General features: G+C 46.6%; 1 protein-coding gene across 4 annotated transcripts in view; it reads right to left on the reverse strand.

Moving 5' to 3' along the window:
* Nucleotides 1-408: 408 nt before the first annotated feature.
* The window catches only part of Armh3 (armadillo like helical domain containing 3), a 202,672-nt gene continuing 187,088 nt past the window's right edge, over nt 409-15,992 (reverse strand). For all 4 annotated transcript variants that reach the window (XR_010046018.1, XM_063244396.1, XM_063244401.1 and 1 more), the window contains 2 exons: nt 3,594-3,710; nt 409-1,996 (listed from right to left, as the gene is read on the reverse strand). Coding sequence is in view for 3 of the 4 variants with exons in the window: in XM_063244396.1 (XP_063100466.1) it covers nt 1,904-1,996; nt 3,594-3,710 (210 nt within the window). In the remaining variant the exon portion in view is untranslated. The remainder of the gene's footprint in view (nt 1,997-3,593; nt 3,711-15,992) is intronic.

Raw genomic sequence — 15,992 nt, forward strand, 5'->3', positions numbered from 1 at the left:
CTGCTTAGGGCAGGGGTCCCCAACCCTGGGCCACAGATCAGAAAGCTTAATCTGTATTCACAGCTGCTCCCCATTGTTCACGCATCCTCGGATCAGATGGGCAGCCCAGTATTGTCACAGGAGCAAAACCTCACTGTGGGCTGCATGGAGGCTCACCGGCATGTGCTCCCCTCACCTTTCTGCAGCTGCAGATCTGTGGACAAAGTCTTCCATAAGACCAGCCCCTGGTGCCAAAAACTCTGAACCCAACAAGCCTGTATGAGGGCCTGTGCTCAGGGGAGGCGTCTGTAAAGAAAGGCAGGTGTTCCCTAGCCAGGAACCCGCACCCAGGAGACACTCTTAATTCTGCCTTTGAGAAATGAATCTGAGCAACAGAGATTAAGTGGGGAAAAGATACTAAAAAGATGATCCTGCACAAGTGAACTTTTAATAACTTCAGCCTGTCCGCAGTCCCAGACCCAGCTGCTGTGGAGTTTTGTCACCAGGAAGACCCTGCATGCTCCAGGCTCAGCCACCCATCTAATGACCATTGATCAGAGGTAACGTAGCCCATGACCTCTTGGCCCCTCTGTGTCTGTGTGGCAGTCTGCCGGTAGATACTCTGGACCTAGTAGGATCTGTTCAACGCTGAAGCTGGTTCTCAGGGAGGGCAAGTGCTCCAAAGCAATGCAACGCTACGTGGATGGCGTTGGGAAGGCATCACGCCTGTCTTCACAACTGGATTCCTGCACACTCTGATTCTTCCTTTGCTGCTTCCTTCCTATCATCCCGAAGGCTAAAGGCTGTAAAGTACTTTAGAAAGGGATGATCTTAGATCAGCAGCTATTTTGGAGGCAGCTGTGGAACTACCCAAAGGAAGAGCCACAGGTCAACTTTCTAAAGGTCAGGACATCTGCCTGTGGCCCACCTAGAGTCTGGGTGATCAATGCTGGCCTAGCCTCTTTCAGATGGAGGGCACCCTGCCCCTAGGGGTGACCATAGCAGAAACAGAGTCCCCCCAGAGGAAATTCTCAGGCAGGTTGGAAGTAAACAGCAGCAGGTGAGGGGGTGGAACACTTGGAGGGGAGCTCAGCAGAGGCAGGAGAGGCTCTCTGCGGAGTGGGGGCTAGGGCTAGGAGAACTGCTGGGAAGGGAACTAACAAAGTAAGCACCTTGGGGAGGGGCAGTCCAGAAAACCTGTCAAGTGTTTATTTCACACATCCACAGACAGTTTAAACCAGACTAAAAATAAGACATTAAGGTTGTGAGCCTACTGTGCTGATGAGTGAATGGTTTGGAAGGCAGGAGAGAGCTACAGGTACTCCTGATGCCAAAACTGAAGTCTGCAAAGTGGTGGTTGGACAGTGCTCTGGGGAGACTGCAACCTCCAGATTTCCAGAGAAGTCAACGCTGAATTTAGAAAACAGTACCTACCCTGACCCTAACCTAAGGGTCCTATGATAGATTGCCAACAGGGGTGGGGGACATATATTTCAAGCCCAGCTCATTCCAGGCCCAAACCAAGCAGGAGGGAGTTCCAGGTTGGTCCAAAATCCTGAAAGCTGATTTGTTTTCAGGACCCTCAGAAAGCCATCAGACTTCAGGGTGTTGGGATCATCTAGAGCTTACCCCACCAATTTCCGACAGTAAGTCAGAAGCTACAACTTGCAATCTCAACTGGAACTGTGAGAGGGTGTCCTGGAAGCTCCCACATTCTTATATGTGTCTCCCTTTGCCCACCCAATCCTCCCCAAATAAGATCCCCTGGCTTGCTGTTGCTGTCCAAACTCCACTGAAGTATAGCCTTCATCAAGAGACCTCGGTGTCTGTGTTTCCCTCTGACCTCAGAGGCAAGCCCTTCTCCCTCTCTAGCCCAGAAGCCTCATGAATAAGGGCAGTCAGTAGCTGTCAGGAGGGCGTGGACTCAGGAGATAGTGGAGAACTCCTTCAGCAGGACCTCCTGGCTAAGTGTGTGGAAGGCCAGGTTCCTCCGGACGTTGGTGCTAATGGATCGAACCTGGGGAAGGTGGAAAAATTAAGTGGTCAGGCAGGAAACCAAGGAAAGGGCAGTGTGTCAGATGACAGGAATGTAAGCTCAGCAGCTCCCCTGGACTGGATCTGCTCTGTTCTCCTGTGCCAGCATGCAGATTGGAGAACAGACTACGATGGAGGCCAATGCCAAAGAACCTCATGACCCAGACCTTATAATTCTCTTTCATAATCCTCTTCGCTTCCCAATAACTAATTCTCTTTGCTTATTGCTGGCTTCCAATAACTCCCTTCCACCAACATAAAGGCTCACCAACCACTCCATAAAAGTACTCCATTTACTCTGTCTTATACTAATGGTTACCATTATGGCTTGTGTCTAGATGTCCCCTCATGCAGTCCTAGGTGTGGCTTCTTCATAGAGGTGGATGGATCTAAAGTATATGATGTTGGTATTGGCTCATGGTGCAGTGCTAGGATCAAGGCTGTAAGTAGCCTGGATAAGGGCTGTGGACATCCCTTGCTTGCTTTGCTACCTTCTGAGCTATTTCTCCACTGTGATGCCCCTCTGCCATACCACCCTGCCTTGGAGCCCCGTTGATTATGGAATGAGCTATTTCTCCACTGTGATGTCCCTCTGCCATACCACCCTGCCTTGGAGCCCCATTGATTATGGAATGAAACTTCTACAAACTGTGAGCTAAATAAACTCTTTCCCCATTAACTTTGGGTGTGAGGAATTTTGTCTCAGCAATGAGAAGAGTAACTAAGATAGATACTCTGTTCCTAACTCACTCCAGAGAATTCCTGAGGAAATGACAGGTGAGGGTCGAAGCTGGGGCTGGTTTACCACAAGACAGATGACCTAAAATTCAGCACTGTTACTACAGAGCTGGCATGGAAAAGTTGCAGTTTGGTTGATGGAAATAATACCTCAGCAGAGAGGCTGAAAACATGGCAAGTGGGTAGAGCTCAGTGCACCTTCAGTCAGTCTCCAGTTTCCAGGCCTGGGTACACCAAGCAGGTGGGCAGTGGAACTACAGGAAAGCAGAGCTTTTCATTGGAACAGCTCTGGGCAGAGGGCAATAAAGGGAAAGCTGGTAGGAGAAGTTAGCCAGAGATGCTGACAAGGAGGTGGAGTGGGAGGCAGAGCAAATGCTTGCTGGCTCCTGGGGTTTAAGGTGGAAGCTGTTGGAAGCTGAGTAACTGGAAAGTAGGAATGGGCATGGAGTTAAAAACTGGATAACTACGTTAGGAGGACACTCAGACCAGGAGCCAGTTAGAAATCAGGAAGTGACTACACAAAAAGCAGCAACTACTCTTGAAGGTTGAAGACAGAATAAGGAACCATGAGCTACAGCTCCTCTGGGAACACATGATTGGCCCAGGCCTAGCTGGAGCTGTGCAAAGGCTGTCTCCATCCCTGCAGGCAAGGCAAGCAATGCCGCTTTGGGAATACTCTCTTTCCTCCCTGCGTTGGTTGTCCCAAACTGCTAGGAGGGAAGCTGCGCGCTCAATTCCAGGCGTCTTCTAGGCTTTTCCACCAGCCTGTGGCAGCTGTGGTTGTTCTCTAGATGCCTACCTGTATGGTAAAACCCAGAGACTCAGTGGACATGGGTACTCACCAGCTCCTTGAAGAAGGCAGCTTCTTTGTGCTGCTCTGAGTAGCGCTCATACTGGTCCAGGCCATCCTGCAGCTTCAGCGTGAGTGTGTCATAGTTGGCTCGTACCACCTCCAGCACCTGAGGGAGGTCAAAGGCCAGGCGGGGTTGAGGCCTTGCAAACCATGGGTCACTTAGCTCCATGATGCTGCCTTACTGGGGCTCACTCCTTATCACCCAGAAAAAAGTAATGCAACAGGGAGCATTTCCTCAGGTTTCTGGAATACTTTCTAATCTCCTTCACTCCCTGCTTTTCCTTCCCAGCCCAGCTTGGCCACCAAGGTTGCTTACTCAGAGCATGACAGGTAAGGGAACAGCAGGTGTCTGAAGTCACTCATATTTATAATACCATAAATGTGCTCTCAACCCTGTCCCAAAGCTTTCTTGGCCAGTTTGGCATAGTTGCTGAATAAGACTTTGCCAACGTTCTCTTGCTTCTCCCTTCCTGGGAACTGGGTTTTCAGGCCTGGGCTGTTCCTTAGTACCATCTGCTTGTTTCTCTCAATGCCAACTCAGCCTTCCCGATCCATTGTCTGGATCAAGCTTCTGGGCTTCTAACATTTGGGGTACAGGAGACACTTTTTAAGACTACATTGGAGCTTCTGGTCTGATGAGAGGCCTCTCCTCAACAATGCCTGTCTGGCTTGGTCTGATGAATGATTCAAACTTCCACTGAGTCTGGGAACTCTATTTGTGATTAAGAAGGCAGGAATTAGCTGGATGCAGTAATACATCCCTGCAATCCCAGCATTCTGTAAAAGTTGAGGCAGAAGGATCGTAAGCTTCAGCCCAGGCTGGACAACTTAGTTCCAAAAAACAAAACATTAATTTAACAAAACAAAAAATTTAAAAAGACTTGTAGATATAGCTCAGCATGAAGGTCCTGGATTCAATCCACACAATATCCCCCACCAAAAGAAAGAAGGAGGGGTGGAAAAGGAAGAAGAAGGAGGAAGGGACTATCACTGCCAGTTCTTGATGTGACTTCAGCTCATAAGACCATGAACCAAAGGCAAGGGGAAGTGCTCGATCAGGTAAGCAGAGACAAGCTGGGCAGAGAGTCACAGCAGGAGAGGGAGTAGCTGTGCACTTTGGTAATCTGAGTAAAGGTACCTGACTTGCAGAAGGACCTGTGACTTAGGGCAAGCTCTCTGCTCCACAGGAAGTTTGGCAGGAAGTGGTGTGGTGAGCGATGAGGTCACTTAGCTTTTACAGAAAGCAAGGAGTGGAGGGAATAAGCCAGAGTGGGAGGACAGGCTCCTGAGGAACACGAAGACACCCTGGGCTGCTCCCTCTCACCAGTCCAAATGCGCACCGGGCCAGACTTGCCTCGGTGGCAAATGTTTCTGCCTGCCAGGAATTCCTGAAGAGACTGAAGGGCTGGAGAGCACAGGAAAGGCTTACGTCTCGTGGGTCTGGAGGGAAGAGACAAGAAGGAAGCACAAGGGTCTGCCCAACTTTCCTCCTCCTTCTCGAGATCATGCTGCTTGCTGCGGGCCCACAGACTTCAGTACAGGCTGGTTCCTGTCTCTATTTCTGTATGTTAACTCTGCAGGCAGGAGGACCAGTACCCAGCAACAAAGCAACTCAGTGCTCTTGTGTATGTGGGCTACACTTGTGGCTGGAATAGCTACAGCCAAGGTCTTTGCTCAGAAGTGAATGACTCAAGGCCAGAAAAAGATGTAATTCCTCTACGATGGAACAAGCCTCCCAGGTCCAGGCAAAATAACATAACACATGCTTTCCTAAGCCCTGAAATCCAGGCAGCCGTGGCAATGCCCAGGCCCCAGTTGCAGTGTGGAGCCTTCCCTGAGGAGAGTTGGGATGGTAGAACAGTCTCTCCAGTCCACGTACTGCAGCCTCCACCATTTGCTTGGGTTCCTTACTCTCCTGAGTATTCTCCTCTGGCCAGGGCAGGATAGGAGGTCTAAGGTCTTGCTGAGGAGCAGCTATGTGTCCTCTTTCCCAGTCAAGCTGGCTTTTGCCAGTACAGCCTCATCAGCCTGTTGTAGGACAGTGAAAGCAGGGAGCGCTCCTGAGCCACTGAGAGTATGGGTTGCTCCTTGGACAGGAATGAGCAGTGGGGCTGCATCCTGTACTTAGTGTATGATCCCACTTCTCATCATCATCATCTTCATGATTATTGTTAAGAGATATTAGGAAGTGCGTCCAGAGCTCTGCACCGAGAGTTGTATCCCAGCTTTCCTGCTTTTTTTTTTTTTTGGTCTTTGAGACAGTGTCTCGCTATGCAGTTCAGACTGGCCTTCAGCTACTTTGCAGCCCAGGCTGGTCTTGAACTCCTAAAGATCCTCCTGCCTCAGCCCCAGGCATGAGCCACCACGCCCAGCCAGCTTTCCTACTTTTTAAAACAGGATCTCACTTAGTCACTAAATTGCCCAGCCTAGGATGGGATTTATGACTCTCCTGCCTCAGCCTTTCCAAATGCTGGAACCGGTGTGTGCCACTATGCTTGCCTCTTGTCGGACATTGCTTCTTGCCACCTCCTCTGACCCTGGCCCTTCCCTGTGGGTTTCCTTCCTTCTGTAGCTCTCACCTAGGGACACTGCTTCCAGTTCATCTTGCCACTGTTCTCCTTTACTCCCGGAACATGCCCATGGGACCTTGGGGTCAATTTGAAATAGGTACTTCGTGGGCAGTGAAGGTAATGAGTTTTGAGTCCCAGCAGGTATAATATAGCCCTTGGGATCATGGTGTTTCTGTTAATTGTAAGTTATGTTTAGGAATTCAAAACCTGAATTTACAGAATGTAAGTTCATCATTTCATAAGGGAAAGGCTACCTTGCAGAGAGAGGAGCCTGTCTAAATCCTGTAGCAAGAGTGGAGCTGCCAGCTCGGGGCTGTGTGTGTGTGTGTGTGTGTGTGTGTGTGTGTGCCAAGAATCAACTCAGTATTTTTTTTCTCTCCCTCCCTTTCTCTTCTCTTCTCTTCCCAGCCCTTTTAATTTTTTATTTTGAGACAGGGTATTACTAAGTTATCAGGCTGGGCTTCAACCTGCCTCAGCTTTGCAGAGGGCTGGGATTACAGGTACATAACACCATGCCCAGCATGTTTCTTAATTTTTTTGAGTCCAGTTTTCATATCTGTAAAATGTGGATGACATTACCTTGTGAAACTAATGTAAAGAAGAGATGAGATGATTGTCCAAAACCTGGCATATAACCAATAAGCAATAAACACTTACTAACTACACTTACTAATAACTATTACTAACAACACTTACTAATTTTATAATGAAAGCTTCTTTTTGTTGACAACGAAAATTTGGAAGTTCTGGCTGTCCCCAGATAGTTGTAACTATAAGCTAGGAGCTAGGGCCTCATACATCTTCATTTAGGTAACACAGATTTTTGGAGACAACAAAACCACATTTCCCTATTGAATGTGAAAGCAGCTCCCATAAAGTCCACGTGGTCCTGAACATAACTGGCAGTGCTGCAGCCAGAAGTTAGAGACAGTCTACTGCTCACTGCCAACCTCAACTTCAGGAGTACAAGAGAGTATGGGTTGCCAGGTGCAGTGTGCACCTGTAAGCCCAGCACTCAGGCAGGTTGAAACAGGTGAATCACAAAAGTTCAAGCCCAGCCTGTGCAACTTAGTGAGACTCCATCCCAATATACACAATTGAAAGACGGGGGTAGAGGGACTGCTAAGGAATGGAGCCCAGTGCGAAGGCCCTGGATTCAATTTCCTGCAGCAGAGGCCTGGCTCTGCACACTAGAGATTGTGAAGCCGCTGGTTACAGCTGGGTGGTAGACAGATGGGTGGTAGGTGACATCCCAGTGTGCAAGGTTAGTTGAAAACTGCTGGTAAGATTTCACACACACCACCCCTTTCCCCCGGCACATACACTCCTCACAATCTATGCACTCACAATATGCACTCCTCACAATCTACTCAGTAGTCCTATCCATTTTTTAAAAAGTAACCAAAGCTTTTGAAACAGGAAATAACTTCCAGCCTGAAGAGAGTGGCAAATGAGAATCACCACGTTGGAAAAACTCCTGGTGATGGATATCTAATTTTGATGCCAAAAGTCTGAGTGCTGGGCCTGAAGGACTGCTGTCTCAAATATGTTGGCCTGAATTCCGAGCAAAAAAGGACAACTAAATAATGGGATGTGTTCTGTCAGAAAACTTGTGTTCATCACTTTCTTCTCAGTAGGACCCATCTAGGGAAAGCACATAAGGCACCAGCCCATTTCCAGCCCAGGCAACCTGACGGTCTGCCCTGGAGGCTAGGCTGCCAAATAAGGATGAGACCACAAAACAGTAGTAAGAGATGCTTACTGAGTCTTCCAGCAGAAGGAGAAACAGCCATAAAATCCATCCAGATGGCAGCAGGAAGTAACGGAAAGAGATCAGACATCTAGGTTCAAATCTGGACACCATCATTTACTAGTTATGTGACCCTGACCTGTGTGACTCTTAATCCCCTTAGCTATGAAAGTCATATTTTCTTATAACAAGTATTATATATATAAAATGAATATAAAACATAAAGGACAGGGTCTATCAAATAGAAGTTCCAAAGGAATGTGGAAATAGGAAGTATTCAATGTATTCAAATAAGCTGGCTCAGTGGCAGCCAGAAGGACAGTGGCAGGGAAGGCAGCCACACTAGGAACAACAGCTTCAGAGTAGCCTCTGACACTACCTACTCAGGCCATGGCCTTTACTTCAAGATGAAGAGACCTGCCCAGAGTCACCCTGGGATAGGGCTGAGGCAAGCACTCATTCTGCACTGGCAGGCTAGTCCCATCTGCCGGACAGTCAGGCCCACAGGCTGAATCTAGTCTTCACAAACTAACCACCCCGCTGGGAAGAGGAAGAATGGTCTGTAGAGTGTGGAGAGGCAGCCAGAGAAGCTGTGGCTCAGTATCTGAGCTCTCACAGCTCCACGCTCCACAGAGCCTCAGAGCCTCACGTCACCCCCACTCTCTTCCCAGATGGTGTAAACCCCGACAAAACTGATCAGCAGTGCTGATCTGGATTGCTAATGTGACCACTCAGTGCTCACTTAGAAGCTTGAAAGTCAAAGGTGGTCAGTTTTCCTTTGATGTTTTAGGCCTCAGCCATCTTTGGTTTCCAAGATTGGGGTGGTTATTAAAGGCTGTTAATAAATTCCTCCCACAGTGAATGCTCTCAAAACCAATCTTCCACTCTCCCAAAAAGGCTGTAATCATTCTATTCCTTTTCCATAAGCTTCTGCTTTCTGGATTTTTTTGTTTTTGTGTTGAGGGAAGGCATCACTGTACATAGTCCAGGCTAGTTTTGAACTCACTATGTAGCACAGGCTGGCCTCAAACTTGTAGAGATCCTCCTACCTCAGCCTCCCAAGTGCTGGGATTACAGGCATGTGCCATCATGCCTGGCTTGCAGTTTTGATTTAACACCATCAAACTCTTAATCATAGAAAAATTAATCTCTAGATAGTTTAAAACAGAGGAGTTAAAAAGGAATTAGGAGGAGAGAAAGATAAAGAGGCTTTTTAGAGAATTTCATGATAATCTCAGATGTCTTTTCCACTGCACTGGGACCATTTTTTTGTTTTGTTTTACCTTGATGCTCCAGATCTGAACCATTTGTTTTAATTTCGGATATTTACTCAAGTGGTTAAAGAATATGGCTTTGGGGCCTCCTTTCGCCCACAAAGCAGGGAGGGATCAAGTCCCAAAACTCAAACAGGAGGTCACAGCTGAGTCTGTGCCAGGCAACCTTGCTTTTCTCCCCAGGAGTCAGGTGCAAAGCAGTGCTCTATCTTCTCTATCTGGTGGAGGAGACACAATCCAAGCATTTGGCCCCAGGCAAGTTGGGAAGCATTCACCATTCACAATGATTGAAGATTTGGGACAAGCCTCTCCTGGTGCCCATATGCAGGTTTCTTCCCTAAAACACCCATCAAAACTGTTCACAGCTTGCATAAAAGCTCAGTTAGGTAGAAACAATCTAGTCTGTCAGTCAGGGACAGGCCCTCAGTCAGTGCTGAAGACAAGAACATGTCACAAGTCACAACTGCAACTGGAGGTGAATCTGAAGATTAAAATCACAGTGGTCAGATTTCCCCACTTCCCCAGGGGATAAATGAAGTCTGGGATAAATGGCTCCAGCTTTTTTGAGATTCCCCAGAAATCACTGCCATTAGGGGTTGGCCATCCTTTCCAACCCACTAAGACCAAGACTAATATTACTAAAACAAGACTAAAGGTAAGCCTAAGATTATGGACCAAGGTTAATGAGGCCATCAATACACTCTTGCTATTAGTGGTTATATTTGTAATCTTTTTGAGACAGGGTCTCTCTATTACAGTTCAGGCTGTCCTTGAGCTCACCTTGTGGCCCAGGCTGGTCTCGAACTCACATCGATCCTCCTGCCTCAGTCTCCTGAGTGCTGGGGTTACAGGCATGCACTAGCACACCTGACTTATATTTGTAATCTCATTGGTTGATTTCAGTTTTGACCCACGTTGTACCTGCCTCGTGATTTTGCTCTATAAAACTTTCTTAGAGAAGTGGACTCACTGGTAACGTGTTCAGGATCTCTCTGACTGTCAAGAGCTATTCTTATTTCCTATGCCTAAGCTCTGCTTTCCTTAGAACTCATTCTTGCTTCAGGCAACGCAAACTTGCTGCCTTTGACATCCTGCAGGTTGGAAGCTGCACATTTTCCCCTGTATTGCTCTGGCTCTGCCGTCCTGGTCTTAGTACAGTGTTCTGTCACTGAAAGAAACAGTGCTCAGGGCTGGGGATTTAGTTCAGCAGCATAAGCGCCTGCCTTGCAAGCAGGCAGTCGTGAGTTCGATCCCTGGTACCGATAAAAACGAAAAAGACAAAAAAAAAAGAAAAAGAAACAGTGCTCAGCACAGTAGCTCCTCACTAATGGTCAGCAGCATCCTAGCATCTGCTAGGATGAAAGTCCACACAGCTGCAGGCAGTTCCTACTGTAAACGTGTACTTTGATCTTCTCTTCCTCCATGGAGGAACAAGTCAAACACACCATTTCTCACCATGGAAGGCTGAAGTCATTTTTCATCTAAAATCCAGTAAGGTTCTCAAACTCAAAGCGTTGTTTCCCACGAAAGTACAAATGACCTGCTCCGGCACGGCCTTCCTCCCTCTCCAGATGTGGTATAGGTACAGGGCTGAAATGCTCCATAAACTTTTGATGAGAATGAAAAGAGACAAAGGTCTGACCTTTCATTTTCCTTAAGACAATTAACATAGCCTCCCTCTCTTCCTCTACTTTTCTAAAAGCTGAAGCTCCTCAGAACTGGCTATCTGAGGAAGGCATCCTTTTCTTCCAGAAGAATGAAGGTTTGCACCTAACCTTGAAATTTCACCAGCTTGAGGTGTGGAACTAACAATTAAGTGGAAGTCAAGGAGTAAAAGACTACATACGGGAAGATATACAACATGGCAAGCACTGTGTTTGACACACACAAAGTTTAAGGAGCGTGGCTGTTAGCACCTGGGAAGCTGAAGTTGTGTAATGAGCTTGAGACCAAACTAGACAATATAGCCAGTTCTAGCTGGGCCAGCCTAGTCTACTTGGCAAAACCCTTATCTTAAAAAATAAGAAAAAGAAAGGAAAAAAGATGGATGAATGAATGAACGAATTGTGGCTGTGACTACCTTTTTTTTTTTTTTTTTTTTTACTTTGATTTGACCCTATGACATTTTTAGGGCCTGAAATCAGGAAAACTAACCTGTTCCCATAGTTTCCCTTTCAACTCCTGCTATAAACAAGCAAAGTCCATTACAGGCTACCCATGTGCAGCAGAGACTGGCCTCAGGTCTTGGCATTACAGCTGGAGGCTGGCAGAGTGGCAGGCCCTCTGCTGCAAAGCAAGCCTGAGAGCACCACTATTTCCTCACTGAAATAGGTCACAGCTGCACCCGAAGGAAGACACCAGCACATTATGGACTTTCCACAATGCCTGACAGAGTCCTAGGAACAGTGAATATCAACATGCGTAGAGGGTATTTTACTAACATATCATATGGTGAGCCTGGAATTAGGCCCTGGTGGTCTAACACACAGCACTGCTCTCAGCCAAACTCTCAGAGCTATGTCCTGCCTTTATAAAGCTAACAAACAAATTGGGGGAGCAAGACAGGTGTCCCACAGACAAGGAAGCCAGCACCTTGGTTTGGAGTCAGCTGCATAACTGACTAGTGAATGGGGAGTTCATGAAATTGTGCTATGTGTTTTCTTTCTTTTCTTTCTTTGTGACAGAGTCTCACCATGTAGTTCAGGCAGAACCACACTTGAACTCTCACTATGTAGCCCAGGCTGGTCTCAAACTTGTAGCAAGTCTCCTGCCTCTGCCTCCCAAGTGCTATGGTTCAGGGGTATGCCACCACGCCTGGCTCCTGTTCTGTTTCTTGTTTTGGTGTCTATTAGTTCCTATGAGTCGTACAGAACAATGGAAATTTATGGACTGGTACATGCGCATAACATATTCTGATTATTTTCATCCCAGTCCTGCCTTTCCCTTTCCTTTTGCCTCCTCTGTTCCCTTTCAGATCTCTGAAAATCCACCTTCCAATTTCCTGTCACTTCTCACTGACTGACCGAGTGCTTACTGGTATAAGAGAAAACATGGTATTTAATTTTTCTGAGATGGGCTTATGTAATTCCATGCATCTCTCTGCCAATGAACAATTCTTCTTCCTTATGACATTATGATACAATAACATTCCACAGTGCACCTGTGTATACCATATTTTCTTTTATGATGGCTCTCATTTTGTAGTTCAGGCTGACCTTAAACTCACTTTGTGACCCACACTGGCTCTGAGCTGGCAAATCTCTGAATGCTAGGATTACAAATGTGTGCTGCCACTGGCAGCCATCCATTGTATGGCAGGGAAAATTAAGGAGGTCAGCGTTGCCTCTGTTTGCCTACCACCTCTTATGTAAGGGTGGTACTGAGAATTGAACACAGGACCTTTAGACTGTGCCACGACCCCCACTTTTTTTTCTTTTTTGTCTTTTTGAGACATAGTCTCACTATTCAGTTCAGACTGGCCTTGAGCTCACTTCATAGCCAAGGCTGGTCTCAAACTTGCAATGATCTCCTGCCTCAGCCTCCTGAGTGCTGGAATTACAGGCACGTACCACCATGCCCAGCTCTTAGACCCTATCTTCAAATAAAAAGGCCTGGAAACCTCAGCATTTCCTAAATTCAATCCTTAGTAGGGAGGAAAAAAAAATGTTACTTTACTCACTTAATATAAAAAATTTCACCTGCATAGATTTAGCTCAGCTGTTCCATGTACTCATTAAATAACTGTCCAAGACAATCTAAGCAAACACACATGGTGATTTTTTAACAGCCAGGTAAAAACTCTTGCTGCGTTCTTTGTAGCATTTGCTTACATACAGCAACCAAAAGATTCATATCTCAGAAGGCAAGGAGAAAAGACGATTAGGTATGTGAGCTCTATCTCTTAACTAGTATCCAGAGGAGAGCACTAACTTCCTCAAATGCTGTCTGCTTACCCTTCCCTTTTACAGGACACAGTGTGGTCTGTGTCCTCATGGGCATGTCTAGAAGATGCATACTGACCAAGCTGACAGTTAAAATCAAACAGCAAAGACCCAAGAGCTTTGTGCTTCCACCCTCCTTACTGTTTTGAGAGACCAGAAGGCCAAGCCTTTGCACATGATTAATGTAAGACCCGAGAGTAGAAGGGGAAATGGGGGAAAGAGCAAGCTGCGTAAAACATGTCAACCAGGGAGCAAAAGTGGCACACACATTGCACACTGCCATCCTGAATCAGTCACCCAGAGCACAAGTCATCTGCAGTCAACTGTCCGAATGATACTGGCACAAACCTTCCTTCCCTTTCAGTGAACTCAGAGAAATCAGTAGTATAGCTATCTTAACTATTTTTTAAATACATGTACATGTTTTTTCTTTCAGCTTGTCACACTAATGAAACACCACAATGTTTACAAGTTCTTACTTATTACTGAGTTATCTTTAAAAAGATAAAAATGTTCACTACTGTATAAAAACTGTTTTTAATATCCACTCAAGACTTTTCCCCAATAGAAACTAAAAACAGAGGAAGGAAGAAATATTGAAGTACAAAGAGCCAATATAAACCAATAGTTAATGCAAAGAGAGGCTCACTAAAAAGCACATGAAGTTAAAAAAAGAAGCTGGGTAATTCAGGGTGCATGAGGTACTCTAAAGCAGGTCAGGAACTCTACATGCAGTCATGACAGACTGAGAACTGGGAACAAAATCTTTTCAAACAACAGAGAGTAGTTAGTGCAGGCCAGGAAACCTAAGGAAAGGAAAACGAACAAGGTGAGTATGAAGGTCGCAATGCTAAAGAGGTAACTCTGAGTCTGAAGAGGCTGAGGAAGGAGGGAGATAGGCAGAGAAAGACCTTCAGAATGTGCATGTGTTTGCACTGAATCTGTTGCTCAACATGACTGCATGTATAGAGCCCAACTCATCCAGGGAAGGAAGAAAGGACAGGAAAGGTGAAAGGAGGGAAAGAAAGGGAACAGGTAGAAGGGAGGGAGGAGGGAGAAAAAGCGGGTGTGGTCGCATTTGGGAGGCTAAATAGGGGATTGTACATTTGAGCCTACCCTGGACTCCATAGCAAGTCCAAGGCCAGTTTGGAAAACAGGAAGACCCTATCTCCAAAAATGAACAAAGGAGCCAGGCATGGTGGTTTACACCTGTAATCCCAGCACTTGGGAGGTTGAGGCAGAAGTTGCAAGTTTGAGACCAGCCTGGGCTACAAAGTGAGCTCAAGGCCAGCATGAACTGTATAGTGAGACCCTGTCTGCAAAAACAAAATGAAACAAAACAAAACAAAACAAAAAACCCCCCAAAAATAAAAAACTGAACAAATGAATGAACAGACGAGGATCTGTTGAGTAATTCTCAGAGCTTACACAGGACTTGGAGGTATTTAAATTCTGACCAACTAGAATGTTATAATTTCGATTTGGAATGTTCCCTGTGAAAGAGTTTCCAGCACCATAAAAGAGAGACTATAAAGTAAAAATAGCCTTTACTCCAAGGACCTGCCCAGAACCCCAGACCGCTGGCAGCCTGGCTTTTTCCGCTGGGAAGTGGGGTATGAGATCTATTATACCCGCTGACCAGGGGTGGTGCTTAGGGCGGGCACTGATGAGGCGCGAGGAGCTGATTGGAGTCTTCTTCATGCACAAACAGGAAGGGGAGCTGCAGTTAAGGCTGAGGAAGAAGCAGGCAGTGCAGGGTGGTCCCGCTTTGGCCTTCTGCCACGTTAGACCACCGCCATAACCCTATAGTAATTCATACCAGGACAAAAACCTTTCACCCTGAAGATTTATATGTTGACAGCCTGGTGCCCAGTACAATCTTTAAGGAATGGTAAGTGCCTCGTCATGAGGGCCCTGTTCGCAGTGGCTTAATCCATTCAAGGATTCACCCGGAATGGACTATTGGGGGGTGTGGAAACTGAGGTAGGGTTAGAGTTAGGAAGCTGGAAAAAGTAGGTCCCCGGGGACTCATCCTGGAAGGGTTTATCTTGTCCCCAGCCCGTCTTTCTTTCCCTCCCTCCTTCCCATCTTCTACAAGGTAAGGCACTTTGCTCCAAAACTCTAGTAGTTAATAAAAAAAAATTACCAGATATATACCAAAAAGCAGAAAAATGTGACTTATTAAAATAAACTTGGAGGCGGGGATATAGCTCAGCAGCATAAGTACCTGCCTGCCAAGTACAAGGTCCTGAGTTCGACTCCCAGTACACCAACAAACAAACAAACTTGTTAGAAATATACCCAGAAATAAGAAAAATAGCATGATGGCAAATAACTACAACCCCTGAAACTTGGGAGACTGAGGCAAGAGGGTTGCAAATTTGAGGCCAGTCAGGCATGTGGCCTATAATCCCAATACTTGGGAGCCCAAGGCAGGAAGATCTCTGCAAGTTCAAGGCCAACCTGGGCTACACAGTGAGTTCAAGGTCAGCCTAAACTATGAAAGGGTTTTGGCCCCGGCAGGATACTGTAGCTGGTAAAGCCAAGGAGCTCCTATCTCCCCCACCCTTAGGAATTGCCTCTGGTGCCAAACTAAGACCAATGGGCTACCTGTGCATCCCTAATGCCCCCTTAGGTTCCACCCCAAGCCGAGGCTACTCATGTGCCTCACTCCACGTGTTCCACAGAGAGATTGTGGGCCCGGGGTGGAGATGCCACGCCCCAGGGGGTCGGGGGTGTCTCTCCCCACATTCCCAAAATAAAGGTTATTTATATTTTATACTTCTTATCTTTTCAGCCACCTCCGGTCCTCCTCCTTCCCTTTTACAGTTCTATCAGATGGTTTCCTGACTG

The sequence above is a fragment of the Cavia porcellus genome, unplaced genomic scaffold, assembly GCF_034190915.1.
Source record: "Cavia porcellus strain 051 isolate PalLab524CR breed Dunkin Hartley unplaced genomic scaffold, mCavPor4.1 scaffold_2, whole genome shotgun sequence".
Taxonomy (NCBI): domain Eukaryota; kingdom Metazoa; phylum Chordata; class Mammalia; order Rodentia; family Caviidae; genus Cavia; species Cavia porcellus.